The sequence below is a fragment of the Ovis aries genome, chromosome X (genome assembly GCF_016772045.2).
Source record: "Ovis aries strain OAR_USU_Benz2616 breed Rambouillet chromosome X, ARS-UI_Ramb_v3.0, whole genome shotgun sequence".
Classification (NCBI taxonomy): Eukaryota; Metazoa; Chordata; class Mammalia; order Artiodactyla; family Bovidae; genus Ovis; species Ovis aries.
This window is the reverse complement of record NC_056080.1, coordinates 16,826,949-16,846,992: the sequence shown is the minus strand read 5'-3', so window position 1 is coordinate 16,846,992 and position 20,044 is coordinate 16,826,949. Positions and strand designations below refer to the sequence as shown.

General features: G+C 36.2%; 1 protein-coding gene across 2 annotated transcripts in view; it reads right to left on the bottom strand.

Moving 5' to 3' along the window:
• CDKL5 (cyclin dependent kinase like 5) overlaps positions 1–20,044 on the bottom strand; it is a 185,359-nt gene that overhangs the window by 41,010 nt on the left and 124,305 nt on the right. For both annotated transcript variants that reach the window (XM_027962883.3, XM_060407647.1), the window contains exons 5-9: positions 18,455–18,591; positions 13,541–13,661; positions 11,563–11,622; positions 9,042–9,132; positions 5,458–5,647 (exon numbers count right to left, since the gene is read on the bottom strand). In XM_027962883.3, the coding sequence (XP_027818684.1) occupies positions 5,458–5,647; positions 9,042–9,132; positions 11,563–11,622; positions 13,541–13,661; positions 18,455–18,591 (599 nt within the window). The remainder of the gene's footprint in view (positions 1–5,457; positions 5,648–9,041; positions 9,133–11,562; positions 11,623–13,540; positions 13,662–18,454; positions 18,592–20,044) is intronic.

The following is a 20,044-nucleotide window of genomic DNA, read 5'->3' as shown; positions in this document are numbered from 1 at the left end:
TAAGTGGATGAGAGGAGTAGTAATGTAGAAAAATTCAAACAAGGTATTAAGACTTCATCCCCACACAGTGTCACGGTGTTAGGTACAGCAGGAGATACAGAATATGGGTAAGACCAAAACCTTGCATGTAAACAACCCTCAGTCTTGTTGAGAAAGCAATCAGTGCAAAACTGAGTAGCCATAAATTCTAGTTGAAGCTCAGCAAAAGGAGAGGCCAAGGTGCTCTGCAGCTGTAGAAGAATCCATATATAGATAACATCTGAACTAGCTTTTGAAAGATGAGAAAAAATGTGAGGACAGAGAAAAGTAGGACAGCACCTCCTAGATAGAGGACATAGAAGGAGTAACATGAACTTAACACAGACACACAGGCAATAACCTAAAACACATTTCTGAGGGAAGTGATGCTATGCAAGGTATTTCAGCAATTATTTCACCACTTATTTCAGAGATGAAGAACGTGATGATCACAAAACTGAAATAAACGGTTCAAGGCAGGTTACATAACTAAAAAGCAGTAAAACTAGTATTTGCACTCAGTGATCCAAACCCACATTCTTTCTAAACATGGGCACCTTTCCTAAAGGAGGTACAGAGTTTCCTCTGGATGTTATTGGAGCATTAAATATTATCCCAGAGAGAGACACCTGTCATGCTGTGATAAAAGACTTTATACTAGATTTTAATTAATATTGTGCTTATGAGGTCTATCTTATGCTACCAAATATCCTCTCCTCCTTTTCTGCCAAAAGTAACATTTCATCAATAAGAAAATTAATGCCCAAAGTCAAAAGGTATTAGAAATATGATTTTTAAATGACCACATAAACTCTTAAAAAATTAATTTATGTCTTTTGAATGAAAGACACCATTCTTGCGTGAGGTAATCTGACAAATCAAAACTCAAGCACAGAAGTTTAAAGTATATGTCAATCAGTAGTTTGTTTCTTCTTCCCTTTTTTTCTTATTCACGTGGCCAATGTGACACAGTAAGAGTGCCTCTTTACTGAGCACTTACTATGCTTCAGCCACTGGTCTGGGCATTTTGTTATTGTTTAGTCATGTACAACTCTACGCAACCCCATGAACTGCAGCTATAATGTCTAATCTTCATAACAATCCCATTAGGTGGTACTTCTGTTATCATAATTTTACACACGAAGAAAGACAGGCACAAGAAACTGCCCAAAGTCATTCAAATAGTAAATGTAGAGTCTGGCTTTGAACCCCAGCAGCCTAACTCCAGAGTCTATGCCCTATATTATGGGATAGCAATTGCTATTTTTTCAAAATAATGCATATTATTAGACCAACATCTTGGTGATTTTCTAATCTCTACACACTGAAGCAAAATACAAATCACACTGGACTGGTTACTGGTGAGTCCATGTTTCACAGTAGCCACCATTCACACACCCTGTATGCTTAGCTGAGAACATCTCAGACATTCTCAAGTAAACGATAAAAGAAGACTCTTCCCACAAAAGATGTGGTTAAACCTCCAAAAAGATTGTACTAACTTAGTTAAAATACCACAAACACTTTCAGACTACAACACAAAAACATTAAGGTCTATAAAAATCAGTGTCAAGGAAGCAGCAATTTCTCCAAAGGATATTTACAGACAGTGCCATCATGGACTGTCTAGTATTTTACAGATAATATTATTTAGTGAGGAGGTCTGTGAACAAATAGGACCATAGACAAAGGAGGAAAAGATCTCCTTTGTTTGGCCTATCTAATCCAAACGCTATTCATTCTTCAATATATATTTCAAACTGTAAATCCTCTATAAATCATTCCAAGTGAATCCAGCCAACTTTCCAGAATCTTTAGTATTCTCAAGGTCACAACTATATTTAGATGTATTAGAGAACAGTACAATGTAGTAAAGAATGTAGTATTTTATTATATACTATGCTTTATTATAAATTGTATTGTTTTCTAATTATTTTATGCACAAAAGTCTTAATTCTTCAGCTAGTTTACAAGTGGCAGATCTGTTTATACTCTCTTCAGAGAATGCAGTTTAAAGCCTCTTTAACCAGGCAAAGAATAAGGCAGCCAGAAGACCAAGCTTGATGCTCCAGTTCAAATATTTAATCATTTAATACTATTCAACCTAGTAAGAGCAACTCTAGGTGTGTTGTGAATATAATTGTGGCCATGAGAGCTCATTTCTTTAAGGAATCCATTAGTCCAGTGAGGATACATATTTTCAAACAGCTTTATAAAAATTTTTTATTACAATTAAAAAAACCTGAAGTATAGTATGGATTTACAATGTTCTGTCAAATAGCTATTTAAAAGAGACTGCTATGTGTGCTACCAGAGTGCTGCAGGAGCACACAAGGGGGAGGTAACCATTCCCCCTGGAGAAGTCTACAAGACTTCATGGAAGGAGGACACTTGACCTGAATCTGGGGGAGGGAGGATGGAGAGCTTTCCAGGAAGTGGGGTGAATATTGGGAGAATTATAGGAAAATGCAGCATTGTAGAAGCAACAAGGAAATGGTGACAAGGTCAATGTGGTTGTAGGGCAGGGGGTAGGAAAAGTTGGGAGACAAGGCTGCAGGGCTAGGATCAAGGGGTTAAGGCAATGGCACCCCACTCCAGTACTCTTGCCTGGAAAATCCCATGGACGGAGGAGCCTGGTAGGCTGCCGCCCATGGGGTGGCGAAGAGTTGGACACAACTGAGAGACTTCACTTTCATGCATTGGAGAAGGAAATGGCAACCCACTCCAGCATTCTTACCTGGAGAATCCCAGGGACGGGGGAGCCTGGTGGGCTGCCGTCTCTGGAGTTGCACAGAGTTGGACATGACTGAAGCGACTTAGCAGCCCCAGCAGCAAGGAGTTAAAACCGAATAAGCTATGTGTAGAGGTTTTTAACATAAAGAAGACAGAATTAAATGTACAATTCGCAGGAAGATTCTAAAAGTAATGTGAAGACTGCAATGAAGAGAAAAACTCAGAGAAATCAGTTTGGGAGTGGCTGTTCAGGTAAAAAGTGGTACGAGTGAAAGAAGCAATTAGAGATGGAGAGAGGGAAATAGTTGAGCTTGATTGCTGATTATGCAGATTTCTGGTTCAAGAGATCATTCAAATATTCGAGTCCCTACTACATGTGCTAGACTGGGCTAGATGTTAGAAATGCAGCAATAAAACAGATGATTTCTAACAGTTCATAATTTAAAAATAAACACAATAATTTCATTCTGTTATAAGTGCTATGATGGAAAAAGAAAAATGCTATAGGAGAGACCAAGAAGGAGGTGGGGGAAGTTTGTTGGCAGGTCAGAAAAAGGAGGTGTTCTTGGAGATGAGATTTATAAAATGAGAAGGGGCCATGCAAGGGAAGCACTTTCCCGGGAAAAGGATGCTCAAGTCCCAATCTCATGGAGCTAGAACAACTTGGGGATGTTTATGGAAGTTAAAGAAAAATAAGGGTTAAGTGTGCTGAAAGTCTGGAAAGGGATGGGAATGGAGAGACATATGAGCTGAAGTCAGAGAGCTAGAAGGGCCCAGAACAGGCAAGGTCTGATGGGAAGGAGTTTGGATGTATTCTCATTGAGACAGGAATTTATTAGTTATGGCTCTCTTTATTTCTGTTGTTATTGTTGTTAAGTCACTAAGTCATGTCCAGCTCTGTGCAACCCCATGGACTGTAGCATGCCAGGCTCCCCTGTCCTTCACTATCTCCTGGAGTTTGCTCTAATTCATGTCTACTGAGTTGGTGATGCTGTCTAACCATCTCATCTTCTGCTGCCCCCTTTCCCAGCATCAGGATCTTTTCCAATGAGTCAGCTCTTTGGATCAGGTGGTCAAAGTATTGGAGCTTCAGCATCAGTCCTTTCAAAGAATATTCAGGATGATTTCCTTTAGGATTGACTGGTTTGATCTCCCTGCAGTCCAAGGGACTCTCAGAGTCTTCTCCAGCACCACATTTTCAAAGTATTAGTTCTTTGATGCTCAGTCTTCTTTATGGTCCAACTCTCATATCCACACATGTTCAGTTCAGTTCAGTTGCTCAGTCATGTCCGACTCTGTGACACCATGAACCACAGCACACCAGGCCTCCCTGTCCATCACCAACTCCCGGAGTCCACCCAAACCCATGTCCAACCATCTCATCCTCTGTCCATACATGACTACTGGAAAAAACATAGCTTTGACTATAGGGACCTTTTTCAGCAAAGTGATGTCTCTGCTTTTGAATATGCTGTCTGGGTTTGTCATAGCTTTTCTTCCAAGGAGCAAGGGTCTGTTAATTTCATGGCTGCAGTCACCATCTGCAGTGAATTTGCTTTATTTCTGAATAGATTTTCCTTTGTGCTGGACTGAGGGCAAGTCCTATTTATTTTCGTGTTTTCAATATCTAGTATGACAAATGTTCAATAACTGTTATACCCTAATTAACTGTCATAATTTGGCTCTTTTTCGGCTTACAAAAGCAAAAGTAAAAGGAGAAAAGAGAAACTTGCTTGAGGTAACTCAGACAGATTTGGAAGAGAGCGAAAGCAGGAAGGGGATGAAAGAAATGTTTGCACTTCTGTTCCATTCTTTCTTCCACACTCATTGAGCCTAGCAGGAGGGATACTGTGTTGGGCGTTCATGTGTGAGGAGAGGTGCTCTTCAAAGTGAAATGAATTGAGGCCAGAAAGTCAAAGGAAAAAAACAAAGTGCTCTGTAAACGTCAAGAAAACATGGTTTGAGAATTATGCATTTAAGAGAAAGAAAAGAAATGGTGGGGAGCTTATTTTATAGTTCCCACAAAGGCCACCAACTGGCATGTTGGCCCAAACAGGGTAGTTGAAAATGGAAAAAATAGCTTTGGGGGTAGATGGAACAGAGAAGCAACCTATAAGTGGCCACTCCAGTAAGATGTCCCTCACTTGTGGAAAGTTTATACTTTAAGACTCTTTTTAGCATATTTTCTGAAATCAAGTTTAGCACAAAGTTAGCAAGTCTAGAAAAGGCTGCCCAAGACCAAACCCTAGTTTGAAAAGATATGATGTTTCGCTAAACAGGTCATTCTCACTAGAACAGCACCTTTAATATGAGTATTCATAATCTTCCTCAAATCACTATAAATGTTTGCTCAAATAAGCAGTAGCCATTTATACATTTCTCAGTCTTTTGAGGATGCTAAGTATTTTGCATAAAGAAACATTCTGAGATAACTGAAGTTTACAATAATGCATACACTTAAAAAAGAGTTTGAAAAACTGGAACAGATGAGAAAAATATTAACAGTTCCCACTTTCAAATTTAGACTTTTTAAAATTCACAAATACTCTATAAAATTCAAAAATAAAATATTATAATGGGGATTATAAACACCATAATGGAAAAGGAAAAAGTATTCAATGGATAGCTTAGCATTTCATTGTACAATGAACAATGATTTAAATACTACTGTACTGATTCCATTTGGGTTTTAGCAAAGCCTCTTACCCGGAGCCCGTGGAAGCGAGGATTACTATAGAAGAGCTTCATCTGCTCAGATGGAAGTGGTCCTAGCACCTTCTGAATGGTAAAAAGTTGGTCAATTTCACTTTCTCCAGGAAATAAAGGCTGTCCATCACTAAGCTCCCCAAGAATACAGCCAACTGACCACATATCTACGGACTTGCCATAGGGAGCTCTGAAAAGCAAAGGGAGAGATTATCTTGGCAACTGAAGGAATAAGTTTTAATAATTTCCAAACTATTTTGAACAGATTCAAGATTTAAAGCGTATTTGGGTATTTAAGGAATTTGAAAATACCACATGGACAAAAGTGAGGCTGAAAAAAAGGAATTACGGATATCAAAGTAGAAATTCAGAACACAAGTAAATAAATGTAAACAAATAAAGCCATCAGTTTAATAACAATTTAGTTAGTATATACTGATTTGAAATCTATTTACATCCAGATATATATGTTGATTATTAATAGCTTAATAAACCCTAATAGCAGCACACACATCTGATGAGTTAGCACGCACCTGGAGAATGAAACGCTCCCAAGAAATGTATTTCCTAGGTAATTATCCTTTAGCTCTTTGAATGTCAACAAGTTGTACTGATTCATTTTTTGAGTTCAGTCTCTTAAAATGTACAACTGACTTATGTGTCTTCTTAAACAGCAAACATTTAATATTTAACCTGTTCTGATTGCACAGAGTCAAAACAGCTAAGATTATGCTAAGCTTTATTGGATTATTTACTTGAATCTATTTGTATCCTTTGTTTATGAAGCTTTATGACAGGTATCTCCCTCAAAGCATTTTTTTCATGAATTGAGGGATTTATAGCTATCTTTCAAGGTATGAGTTTACCAGAGGGCTTTTGGAGTACTACTGGTGCTAACAGGCTAGATATAAAATCTACGTATCCCCCAAAAAAGCTTTATGTATTTACCTGAATATCTATAGCCTCAAGTCAAATTACATATGACAGATTAAGAAACCATATTTTCTTTCATTTCAAACATAAATTATCTAAATCTTAAGAAGCAAAAGCCAAAATACAATATCTGAAAAACCAAGGAAAGAAATTCTAGAATGTCATAGTACTATAGTAGTAATATAAAACTTTTAACAAACACTCTAAAGCACTTTTAACATAAAACAGAGTATGCTTCTAGGATAGTGAGTCATTGTATCAATAAGTCAATATTTTATTTATCTCATTTCCTTTCATAAAAACTGAAGAATCATATCAGGAAACTTCATTTAGATCTTTTTGGTAGCTTGTTGGGAAGGGAAGGATACCAATCTTTCTTTCATACAAGTATGAGAGAGGAAAAACTTGTGCTAGGTGGAGAAACTTGAGGATAATCTTTATATACCCATGATAAATTATTTTTTCTTATGTTAGCTAATTTGAATAATTTATGCAACTGTAACTATTTTGAATGTCAAGGAAAAGTCTTGAAAATGTACAAAAATCTGTAAATTCTACATGTTGACTAAATATCAACTGATTTCAATGGGATTTTTATATAAATAATATGGTTCTTCAACTAGTACTTGACAATCATTTAATTAGCAATATTCAATTTGGCTCAAATTAGTTGGAGTCCTCATCTACTTTTGGTAGCTCCCACATATCTCTAAATATAATTTCAGTTTTCCAATATGTATTATTAGGCAGCAAATACTCTCCAAAGTTTCACGTTAAGGCTGTCCTCAGAATGAACTCAAGGACATTTTATAGACAAAATTATAATGAGTCCCTCTACCATACTTGAATCCTCAGATGGGGGTCTAAGAATGATTTACTTCAAATTCATTTCTTCTTTGGCAAATGCTGCCCAGTAAATTCAAACTCCCAACCCCTCCCCAAAGAATGGACACATGAATGGACAATGCATTCAAGTGAATCCAGACAGAGGTATACAGAAGAAACACAGATGACACAAAAGAAAATCAATCCTAAATCCAAGTTTAAAATGAACACAGAAATTCTAAAATCTATCCACCCAAGGAGGGATAATAAAGTGACTAGCCACCATTGATTTCAGGGATGAAGCACAAGCTTTTGATTTAAAAATAAATAGTAAAGCTTTCAGTAACTGACACCAATAATTCTTATAGGCTCTAGGTCTGCAATGAAATAAGAAGTAACACCAAATAGACACTGGGAAATCAACTGTTAACTTCCAAATAATCTTTCAGTGAGTAACTTAAATATATAATCATCATGAGCTTCAGAAGAAACAGAAATATATATTCCTATTATATAAAAAGTATCTATATTTACTGATTAAAATTTTTTTATTGAAGCAGAGTTGATTTACAATGTTGTAAAAATTATCTTTAAAAAATTAAATTTATCATGTCCCCTAGATACATATATGGCACACTAAAGAAAAGAGATGAAACCTATAATTAATGCAATGGTTATCATTACCACCATGTCTAATTTTATTTGTAGAGAGTGTCTTCTACCTCAATTTTTTGATGGTCCCAAAGAAGAAAATACAATCTAGGATAAATAAGAAAATACTACAACTACAATAAGTAGAGAATTTTTAGTGAGAATATGTGATGGAGACCAAGACTACAGGCCCCTTCTTAGTCTCTAAAGTTTAAACTTCTTAAGAGGAAGAATTTTATCAGATAATGCTTTTCTGCTGTTGATGGGTAAATGAAATAGCTGCCCTGATAGATAGAGCACTGAAAGTGGAAAGGTGGCACAAAGTGGATGGATATGGCAGTGTTGCTGAGAAAATCATCAATGGACTAGTTTGAATAGCCATTTATCATCAAACAGGATTTACACTGCTTGGAAGAAAAATGGCAGTTGGTTAATATTTACAGCAAAGTGGCTAGGCATAAGAGATATTCCAGAAATATTTGCTGAATGCATGAATGAATGAATGTATGAACAAACAGATAAGCCGGAATGTCAAACTCTGTGGATATCCACATTTTTAATGTGCAAGACCATTAACAAAGGTGGCAGCAATAATTCCCCTCATTTCTGCATACCTGCCACTTTGTAATGTGACTCTGCCACTCCTCCCATCAAGTTTATTCCTCCATCCCATGAATCAGAGCACAGACAAGTAACATGCTTTGGCCAATGAGGCAAAAGTAATGCAAAGAGGCTTGAAAAAACACTTGCTTTTGGGCTTGCCCTCTGCTCTGGGAATTCTACTGCTATTATGCGAAGAAACTTGGAACTAACCTACTGGAGGATGAGTCCCCATACAACAGAGATGGTTTGTCCCAGCTGAGGCTCTCTAAAACCAAACAGTCTCCAGATGACTTGCTGACTGATTGTAGCTACATGAGCAATTCCAATTGAGACCAGCAGAAGAATCAGCCAGTTAAACTCAAATAGCTGATACCCCCAATCCATTTGCCCCCAGAATCATGAGCAAATAAAATGGTGCTTGTTTTATGCCATTAAGTTTTTAGGTTTGCTATACTGCAACAGGTAGCTGGCATTTAATTAACTCAAGTTCTCATCTTCCATAGATAATCTTAAGTTAACAATAGAGGATCAACAATATGTAGATGTTATTCTATTCTGGGAAGGTAACTCACCCAAGTAAGAGTTCTGGGGACCGATACCACCTGGTGGCCACATATTCTGTATAATTAGCATTATTTCCTTCTGATAGATTCCGAGCAAAACCTGAAAGACAGAAAACCCAAAAGTGTAATTTTGAAAAAGAGTTAATTTCATGCTGACAAAATATTTCAGTGCTACATTAATATCTTAAAGGAACATCAAAAGAATGTAATGATTGTTATTGAATGGGCTGTTTATTAACATGCCCTTATTATTTTAAAAAGTTAGTCCATTGTTCATATGTGAACTAAAATATAGAATGTAGTCACTACAAAACCAGTCTCTTCTCTCTAATAAAGAAATCCATGTTTTCAAAGTCTTTGCATGCTTCAGAGCATACTTTTAAACCAGCTTTTCCAATAAATGCAAATCTTACAAAATGAAGACTCCATAAGAGCCAAAAGTCAAAGTTACATTAGCATGTTGCAGATAAGTCATTAATTCAGCTATGTGGGACTTAGATAGTATTTCTGTATCTACTGGTGCTGATCAGCTCCGACCATTATGTAAACAACAACAGTTAGGGTTGGCAATGATGGAAACGAAGCAGGCCAAAATGATTTTCTCCTAATGTAACTGAGAAGCATATTAGGGATATCTTAATTACCTTACAGACTCTGTTGCTCCCCCACCTCCCCAAGTAACAATCCTTTCAAAAGGTTTTGCGGCCACAAAATAGACTGGAAGGTAGGTTAATTACCCATCTAACTCACTGAAAGCAATATAGGTTCACTGTAAATAGTTACAGAGAACCAGAATATTAAAATTAAAGGTGAAAGTTAAGGCATATATATATGCATGGCTGAGTCCCTTCGCTGTTCGCCTGAAACTATCACAATGCTGTTTATCAGCTATGTGCACATGCGTGCATGTGTGCTCAGCTGTATCTGACTCTTTGTGACCCCTGAACTATAGCCTGCCAGGCTCCTCTGTCCACGGAATCTTCCAAGAATACTGGACTGGGTTGCCATTTCCTACTCCAAGAGATCCTTCTGACCCAGGGATCGAACCCACATCTCCTGCTTTGGCAAGCAGATTCTTTACCACTGTGCCACCCGGCTATATCCCAATATGAAATAAAAAGTTTTTAAAAAAAGTTTCAAGAATTAGAAAATACTGTTTTTTAAAGTAGAACAGTAAAAAAATAAAAATAATCACAGCACCAAAACAAAACCCCTAACTTCAGTTAATCAATACTTCTTTATAAGACACATTTGGAAGAAATATTTATATTTTTTATTGGGATTCTTCAAGCCAGACAAAGGAGCTACATGCTCTGGGAGGGAAAACAATTAGGAGGTTTTTGTTGGGGATGCACAGGACACAGAATGCCACACGTGGTGCTGCCATGCAGAACTTCCTGACAATGTAAAATAAAATTGTCTTTTAAGAAATGATGCTAAACTATGGATACTCTTTTACCATTATTAACTATTCTACACACACCTCTTTTTTAACTTGCTTTACCAATTTCAGCTCCTAAGTACTTCTTAACACGTTTAGGTATAGCAGGACTCTTCTTTACAATATTCCTTATCATAAAATACTAAGAAAATTAAGTCCTACAAAACATTTTTCCTCAAGCAGACAGGTTCATAACAGTCAAACTCTTAAAAATCAAAAAGTGAAAACAGTTATACAGGCTTCCAATTGCTGCACTGGCCAAAACTGGTCATTCTACAAAGTGAATTTTTAGAATGCTTCTATTTCTCTCACCTGTGCAATCCATATTCTAAGTACTAATCTAACTTCTCCTTATACAGGGAGATAAAGATACAAGGAGATAAATAAGAAACCTCATTTATATATATTCACACTGTATTTGTGATTATATTTAAATATATAAAAAATAACATTTTTTAAAAAGTTATTTTTTAGCACATGGATTAGGCAAAAATGCAAAATTTTTTAAGTTTTAAATCATTTTTTAAAATAAAGTGATCCATGATATAAAACCTAATCTATAATTTTAAAACTTTTCTGAATTATTTTAACTTAAATTTTTAATAGCACATGATACAGTTTTATATATACAAAAAACAATACACAATTTTGTACTGTGATACAGTACGACTCAAAACTTCCTTATACACTCAACCAGGAGCTGGAATATCATAATCAATTAATAATACCTTGACTGAACATTTAAAGGAGATAAATGGAATGTCTTTTAACCCTACAGATTATAACTATCATATATATATAATACATATATATTTACATAGTTATTTTTCAGTGTTTATGATTGTGCCCTCAATAATTTCTATCAATATTTAAAATATTAAAAAAATTTTTTTTATCCTACTCAAGCCAGAAGGTCATGATAGTATTTTCTAGAAAATTCTTTCTCTGGAGTCATTAAATACTGGGCTTATGAGTATACACCAATTTAAGTCAAAAGATAAAAAATACTTTTAAAACACCTGTAAAAGCTACCTTGTGTTATATTAAATTAATTTTATACTTACAGGACTAAATTTCTTTTTAACTTACCAAAGTCACACAGTTTCAAAACGTCATTGTGGCTGATTAAGAGATTTTCTGGTTTTATATCTGGAGTATCAAGATTAAAAAACAATTATTAAAAAATGGACCATGTATTACTGATTGACACGGTTAGATCACTGTAATGGCACTTAATTAAAAATAGAATAATTTGAACAGAAAACTGGTGGTAAAAAGCAGAGTAACACATTTTATAACAGTACACAAAAGTTTCAATTAATTTCGTTTTGAGAAACATGCAGACCACAATTTCAAAAATAGTTTTTCCCCTTAAATCTTAAAGGAATTGACTGGATCTCTGAAAGGAATTTAAGGATGACTGAATCTAGGTTACCACATTTCAAGGAGCTATTTTTACTTTATAAAATACTAATAATACAAATTTTTGGAGATTAGTATAAAATGTTCACATCCATAAGATACTTTAAAAACACATACAAGACTAAGTAGATAGCATTATATTTCCTGGAGGAAAAATACACAGAAGATATATTCTGTCATGATTTTCTATATAATTTCTATTATTTATATATCTGTTTAGCTTCTCTGTGTGGTTCATGATCATAAATATCTAGTGCTGAAGCTATGCTGGATGAGTCAAGATAAGATTTCTCATTTTTTCCATGGAACTTCTGAAGATGTGGTGGGAGTTAAGGAGTAGAAATACACAGAAGATGCAGTTTAATTCACCCCTTTGGAGGCATCTCACAATTCTATTCACAGAGTACTCATCATCTATATTATATGGTAGAAGTGAAAATGGAGAAAGGGAAGAGGTAGGGGTGAGATCTATAGATTGCAGAACCATCTGAACCATTTCAGATCAGATTTCAGAATTTGTAGATTTGTTTCTATTGCTAATTCACAACCATTAATTCACTATACACTTAACCAAATTACAGCATCACTATGGAAATGCCGCTAAATCAGTTCCTTATTAATATCCTCAAACTGTAGCAGAGACTGTTATTAGAATCATTATCCTAGACACTAGATGTCCAGGTGACCAGGCCACCTCTCCATGCTGCCAACAACTTTCGTAAAGTAACTGCTATGGAAGACAAATGGAAGACAAATAACAAATTGTCTCTTTCCAGAAATAATAGGAGTTGGCATTCTTCACATGACCTTTAAGCTATTCTTAACGTGAAACTATTTTTAAAATGATATCCTTTTGTGTCTGTTTAGAAACACTAAAATGTAGTATTCATTTGCCTGATAATTCAAAGATAAGAAAATGGATACTGCAACATTTTCTGACAAAAATTTTTTTAGCTTCATTATTGTTTAATGCGTGACTCTTGAATGCAAGAGATTATCAGGAGAAGATAAACAGTGTAGAGTTAAAGATGGTGCTGAGCAAGTAATTTCTCTTTTATTGCTATAAACCATCCACCTCATGGCAATAAACGACAAAATAAAACAGTTTATGGAAGTATAATCATGGCCTTTACGCAAGGCTGATCATGCCTAAAACCTGAAAACAATGGGCACTTTCCAGTAACAGGCAGGGAAAATCAGGAGGCAAAGGTACATACTAGAGATCTTGGTTGAACAGAGAATGAAAAGTGATTGTCAACGGGGGCCAGTCACTTAGCATCACCTCTAAAGTCTGATTCTGGCTTGTTTCACATTACCAGGTCTATCTGCAGGACCAAAAGGCAATGGAGAAGGTTGTTGCCCTCGCCAAGCAAGCTGCAAAGTTTGCATTTGTTGAGTTCTTTTTATCACTAGGTACTTGTACTGTTGAAACCAGATCTGGTTATACAAACATGGAGATCTCACCATAATATCCAAATAAATGTGCAGTCCATCCTTTTGATGATACGAAAGGAGACCTGGAGCACAAATATTCTATACCTTCAAAATGTATTTAATTTAAACAGAATGTCAATGCCTATGTGAAATATTTTGTTAATTTTATTTGCTATTTTAATATTTTCCATTTTGAAAATTCCATACTTACCTCGATGAACAATATCATTCTTATGGCACCAGTGAATAGCTTTGATTAGCTGATAGATATAACTTTTTACTTTTTCAGGTGGAACTCCATTTGGCATTTCTTCCAGCAATTCAAGCATATTCTAAAAATTAAATAAAGAGCCATTGATCTCCAAAATTAGGTACGCCCACAAATTATGTGTTAAAAATTTTAAAAGCATCTTGGATGATAATTCATCTAATACACAGAGTACATATATTTTTAAATTGCTTTGCTTTTCATCTATAATCTTTTTCATGCTAAAGCAGGATACTGTATTAAATCAAGGCTCTCTTTTTAAAAGAAATTCAGTTTTTGCTACTCCCCAATGCTGTCTCCAATAATAATCCTGTGCACTCTTCACTCTCTGAAACCTATCAGCCATCATTTTAGCCTAATTTTGAGGGAAAAGCAACACAAAGTAGGGAAAAGACACTGTAATATATAGAGGAGAGGGGAAACAGTCATTTTAACATAGTGCACTGTGCATCTCTGATAGAACTTTACAGTAAGATCAAGCCTTGAAATATTTCTGGGAGACCTGGAAAATATTCTTAAATGATCCCTAAGATTACCAGTAGTCAATATAATCAGAACAAATATTTTAAAAGGCTACAAAATACTGTTGAAATAAAAATTCACGGACTCCAAACAAATCAATATGCAAAAATCTTAGTCTGGAGTCAGAGACCATTCTAAAATTCATGCTCATTGTTTAAGTAGCTGCTGCTAAGAAACTTCAGTTGTGTCCGACTCTGTGCGACCCCACAGACGGCAGCCCGCCAGGCTCCCCTGTCCCTGGGATTCTCCAGGCAAGAACACTGGAGTGGGTTGCCATTTCCTTCTCCAATGCATCAAAGTGAAAAGTGAAAGTGAAGTTGCTCAGTCGTGTCTGACTCTTAGTGACCCCATGGACTATAGCCCACCAGGCTCCTCCATCCATAGGATTTTCCAGGCAAGAGTACTGGAGTGGGGTGCCATTGCCTTCTCCGTGTTTAAGTAGAAATTCCACTTAATCAATTTCCAATAAATTTCCAGATTAACTAAATATCCTCCATTTCCTCTGTAAAGCACAAGATTAAGGTCTATAGAATGATTAGAGTTTACTGTTTGTAGATGACCATCTAGGACACCAGTTCTCAAAGTGTAATGTGTGGATCTCCGGGAGTGGTGCTGTCTCAGAGGACCCATGAAGTCAAAACTATATTCATAACAGTACTCAGCTGTTTGCCTTTTTCACTGTGTTGGCATTTACACTGGTGGCACCTTAGCATGAATCAAAGCATTGGATTCTTCAATGCCATACTCTTACATTTGAAAAAAAAAAGGAAAAGGTCAATTTCAGTAAAGGATGTCTTTGATGAAGCAGTAAAAATTATCATGTTTATTCAGTTACAGTTCTTGAGTACTTGTCTTTTTAGGAATCTACATGATAAAATGAGGAATACAACTCAACCACTTCTGCTGCATATCAAAGTATGCTAGCTGTCTTGGGGAAAAGCACTTGGGTAATCAACTTATAAATTGAACTAGTCATTTTTCTTGAGGCATACCATATTTTACTTGAAAGAGTGACTGATACATAAACATTTATGTTAACATGCAATGGGTTTATTATTGTTGTTTCAAATGAATCAATAAATATTTTTATATTCTTCAGTTTTGACTTCTAATATGATAAATATTAATAGATAAAACCCACATAAATACAAAGCTCTTAGGGTTCCCAGTAATGTTAAGAATGTAAAGGAGTCCTAAGACCAAAAAGTTGCTCTAAAATTTTGCCCCCGCCAGTCAAGTTGCATACATATAACCAATCAGCTGCCTGTTTATAATACTCTCATACCTATTTATAACAGATACATGTTATCTTAATATAATTATGTATCATATAAGCCAACTAAATAATGTTTTTAAAAAAGAGGTTTCCTGTTTATAAGAAAGTGAAGTTTAATAATTTGGAAAGACTTAAAGGAAAGCCACTACACATAATGCTATCTAATCAAATGTAAATACAACTAGAAAACACTGGCAAGGGACAGTGGTGGTGGTAGGATTCTGCACTGAGACTACTTTGCAATGTTTTTAAGTTTTCACTTCACTTTAAAGAAGCTGACACAGGATATCACTGATGCATTAAGGGTAGGATGTATGTAAGAAAGCCCATCAGAAATCCAACCAGAAGATCAATACCCACTTCTAAAGAGAATGTGGAAAATCTGTATATTGATAAGTCTTAAGATGAAATAAAATGTTTAAAACATATATGTATCATTTTTTAGGGATTCTCCCCTGGAATTATCTTTTTCAATTAACAAATGCACATGAGGAGTAAAAGAGCTTTGTAATGTCCATCAGCAGATGAATGGATAAGAAAGCTGTGGTACATATACACAATGGAGTATTACTCAGCCGTTAAAAAGAATTCATTTGAATCAGTTCTGATGAGATGGATGAAACTGGAGCCGATTATACAGAGTGAAGTAAGCCAGTAAGAAAAACACCAATACAGTATACTAACACATATATATGGAATTTAGGAAGATGGCAATGACGACCCTGTATGCAAGACAGGGAAAGAGACACAGATGTGTATAACGGACCTTTGGACTCAGAGGGAGAGGGAGAGGGTGGGATGATTTGGGAGAATGACATTCTAACATGTATACTATCATGTGAATTGAATCGCCAGTCTATGTCTGATGCAGGATGCAGCATGCTTGGGGCTGGTGCATGGGGATGACCCAGAAAGATGTTATGGGGAGGGAGGTGGGAGGCGGGTTCATGTTTGGGAATGCATGTAAGAATTAAAGATTTTAAAATTTAAAAAATAAAAAACTAAAAAAAAAAAAAAAAAGAGCTTTGTAATGAAGAACATAAATTGTATGTCTCATTTACTGTTCAACTCTAAATTCCTCACTTATAGAGAGAAATGTCCCCCAAAATCCATTCTTCCCTTACTAGAGCAATAAATATATCTTATAAGTAGATGCATAAATGCCCAGAAAGAAGAGTACATTTTTCTCTGCCTTGCAGCTAGTATGGCCATGCAACCAAGTCCTGGCCAATGGGATGTGATAGCTGAAGCTCCATCCTGACCTTGAGGACAAGGGCTACTTCTGAGGGGTGGCAGACCATAAAGGCGGAAGCCACCTGGGATCTCCTGCAGCTGTAGAGCAGAGGTACCATATCCATCTACCTTTGTATTTGTACTTGAGACAGAAACTTCTATTTTGTTTAAGCCACTGTAATCCTGCGTCTCTGCTACAACTCCCTACCCCTAAGAGCATCTTTCTCCTTGCCCTCTTGAGACTCACTGTCAATCATTAGGCACTGCTACTGATGGGAGGGTGATGGTCACCTTCCACTGAAAAACCGTAAGGACAAGAATCCCAGGCTTAGAGGTCAGAAGACTGGAGTTCTGGTAGCAGCTCTGCCACTTGCCAGCAGAGAGACTGCAGACATTACATACTGTCTGATACACATAGATGATTTCTCCAATTGCTCATATGAAATTGTAAACAATCACCATGAGTAGAATTAGAAATAAAAAAGATAATGAAAATAGATCTGGCTGAATTTTATTATTTGGCAGGAAAATTGTAGACCACATGATTATTTTTGACAACTAAAAAATAAGCATCTAATTCTACAGCAATCCTTTTTTATAACTTTTTAAAAAATATCAAATTTCAGGGTTTTTTCCCCCAGTGGGAAGGATCCCTTAGGAAAATGCCTAAATTAACACACAAAAAAGAAGCCTTTAAACAGATTTTGGAAAAGCAACATAAAACAGTGTTTTAAGGCAACAAAGTTTATATTTTTTTCAAGTTTTGCTTGTAATGAAATTACTATATACATATATATTTAATTAGAAAAATAATTTGTAAAGGCTGAATTAATTGAAAAGCCATATTACTGGTTAGCTGTCTTAGCAACTCTGCTTTCCATTTCATGATGATGATGCTGGTGGTGATACCCTGTCATTTATGACACAGAAAGCACCTGAGATTTGACCTAAAGCAAAGATAAACCTCTCCAGTCTTAATTTTAGATAAGAACACAGGAAATCAGCAGTAGCCACCTATTCACTCAGTAAGGAAACCTCTGAAAGGTCTGTCTGGCTCCAGTTTATTCTATTCTTGTGAAAGCACTTATTTCAGTTCTTGACAATAACCAACTGATGTAAGTCAGTTGCTGTTCAAGAAATTCATAGGTATACAATATTGTTTATGGCACTGGACATTCCCCCTCAGGTCATATGATTAAAACTGTCACTAACAGTTAATAACAATTATAAAAATATTAAAGCAAGTACAGAGACAACTCGAACAATATGTGCTTTATCTTTTCTCCCACGCTTCTATTTCCTTACTTGTGGTCTCATCTACCTCCTCAAGCTTTACCTTCTGGCTCCTGGCACATCTTCTTCCCTCAAATAAAGCTACAACACTGGCAATTCAAAAAGGCTGCTTCATGAGCCCGCTCATTAGCCATCTAGGTCTGATTCAGACAGCCTGTGCCTGTGCAGTATCTTACACATACTTCTATCATCCTGTACCGTCAGTGTCAATTTATGTGCCTCTCCCTCAGAGGCCTTGCTTAAGTTTAATTAAAACAAACCAAGTCTAAAAATCACTTGTTGAAGATAGAGTCTAAGACTTCAGAAGCCAAATCAATACACTGTTTAAATTTAGGATTATCTCTGTATGGTTAAAGCGTACAAAATCCTTCAATATTTTTTCAGGATTTCTAATGACTGTGGGTAATACTTTCATTTTTACAGTCACATTAAGAGCACAATGACAAGTCACATTCAACAATAATACTTTAATAGCATCAGAAACAGTACTAAATAAAAGAATGAGGCAGATCTCTACTGCGTCAGTGACTTACTTTTTCAACATACTCAAACACCAAGTACAATTTCCCCCTCCGACGAAAGGCTTCCTTCAACTCCACAATGTTTTCCTGTTTGAGAGTACGAAGCATTTTAAGCTCTCGTAAAGTCGTTTCCTTGACTTCTTCATTTTCTAGAATGTAAACAATGGTGAACAGAGTAAAATTAAAGCTTTCAAACCACTATTCAGGAAATTCTAAGAACACTGAAAACATACTAATTTCACTTTCCACTTTGAGTACTTCTGCATAAGAAGTCCAAGGATGGAATATCAAATATCAGATTTTCCTGTTGAAAGGATCAAGAATAAGAAACTTATAGAAGAAAAGGCTTACTTGACCAGCATGAACCTAACTTTCTGCTTGTATTTTCCTGTACTCTTTACTGCAAAGTGTATACATAAAACAGACTTACAGATACGACATAGGAATCCACTGTCGTGTTAACCCTACCACTACATACAGAGGAAGGAGGAGTTTAAAAGGGTAAAAAGGAATCAGTCATATCACTGTGCAGAGGAGCTTCCATGCAGCATCTGTAGCAGTTGAAATTTTCAAGCTGGGCCTGAAGCTTTGGCTTAAAAGAGCATTTTATTCCCCAGGCTGCACGCAAGTCACCTCTGTGAGCAGAGGTCATGTGCCCTGCACGCATCCACAGTGCAGCTCATAGTCGACCTGCAGGAAACTCTAAGGGTGACTGATCTCTCTGAACAGCGGCTGCTGCCAGTTCCTGCTGTCCTCCTGTGGCATGTCCATCTGTCCACCCCCAGGGAGTGTAGTGTACTGGAATGGAGAACTTATGCTGAACCAATATACCCTTTTGTATCATCAACTCCACTCATGGTGAACCCTCAGACACAGAGGAAGGACAGAAGTCACATTAACTCTAATGGATCAATTGGCAGGGGAGCAAGTAAGGTACTATTTCATGTTAAAGGAATTTTTATAATAGCTTTAGATCTAGTTGGGACATCCTAACCGCCATGGTTACATATGTATATACAAAGAAGGATATAGGGTCTTAATCCCTGATCAGCATTCTGAAAGCCAAAAACATCAGTCTAAAAACTGATTTTTTTTTTCTAACTTTAAGGAAAATCTCTTTAGGAGCAAAACCTGAACTAACATGAAACCACTTATAAGTCTTTGTTTAACCTAGTTAGTATAAATAATTCTTACGTTTTGCTTTAGAAATAACACCTGATCACAGGATCCTAAAGTGACATGCCATATTTCCATTCTAAAATCTAAGTTATGAATTCTAAAATACATATGACCCTAAGGTTTTGGGTAATGGTCAGAATCCTAGCTTGAAAGTCTAAGCTGTGTGACCCTCACATTCAGGCATGTCTGAGAAGGAAGAAAATAGGGTTAGGGACAGAGATGAGAAAGATGAAGATACCTTCAAGAAAGAAATGTTTCCTAAGCAAAGTACACTAGAGAAAGGCCCTAAATGGGACCAAAGAGGGAAGGGAGATCCTAAATGCAGGGCCAGCAGTATCTCTGAGATTATGGTTGCCCCACACAGCTCAGATCTTAGTTCCTGGACCAGGGAATGAATCCAGGACCTGGCAGTGAAAATGCCAA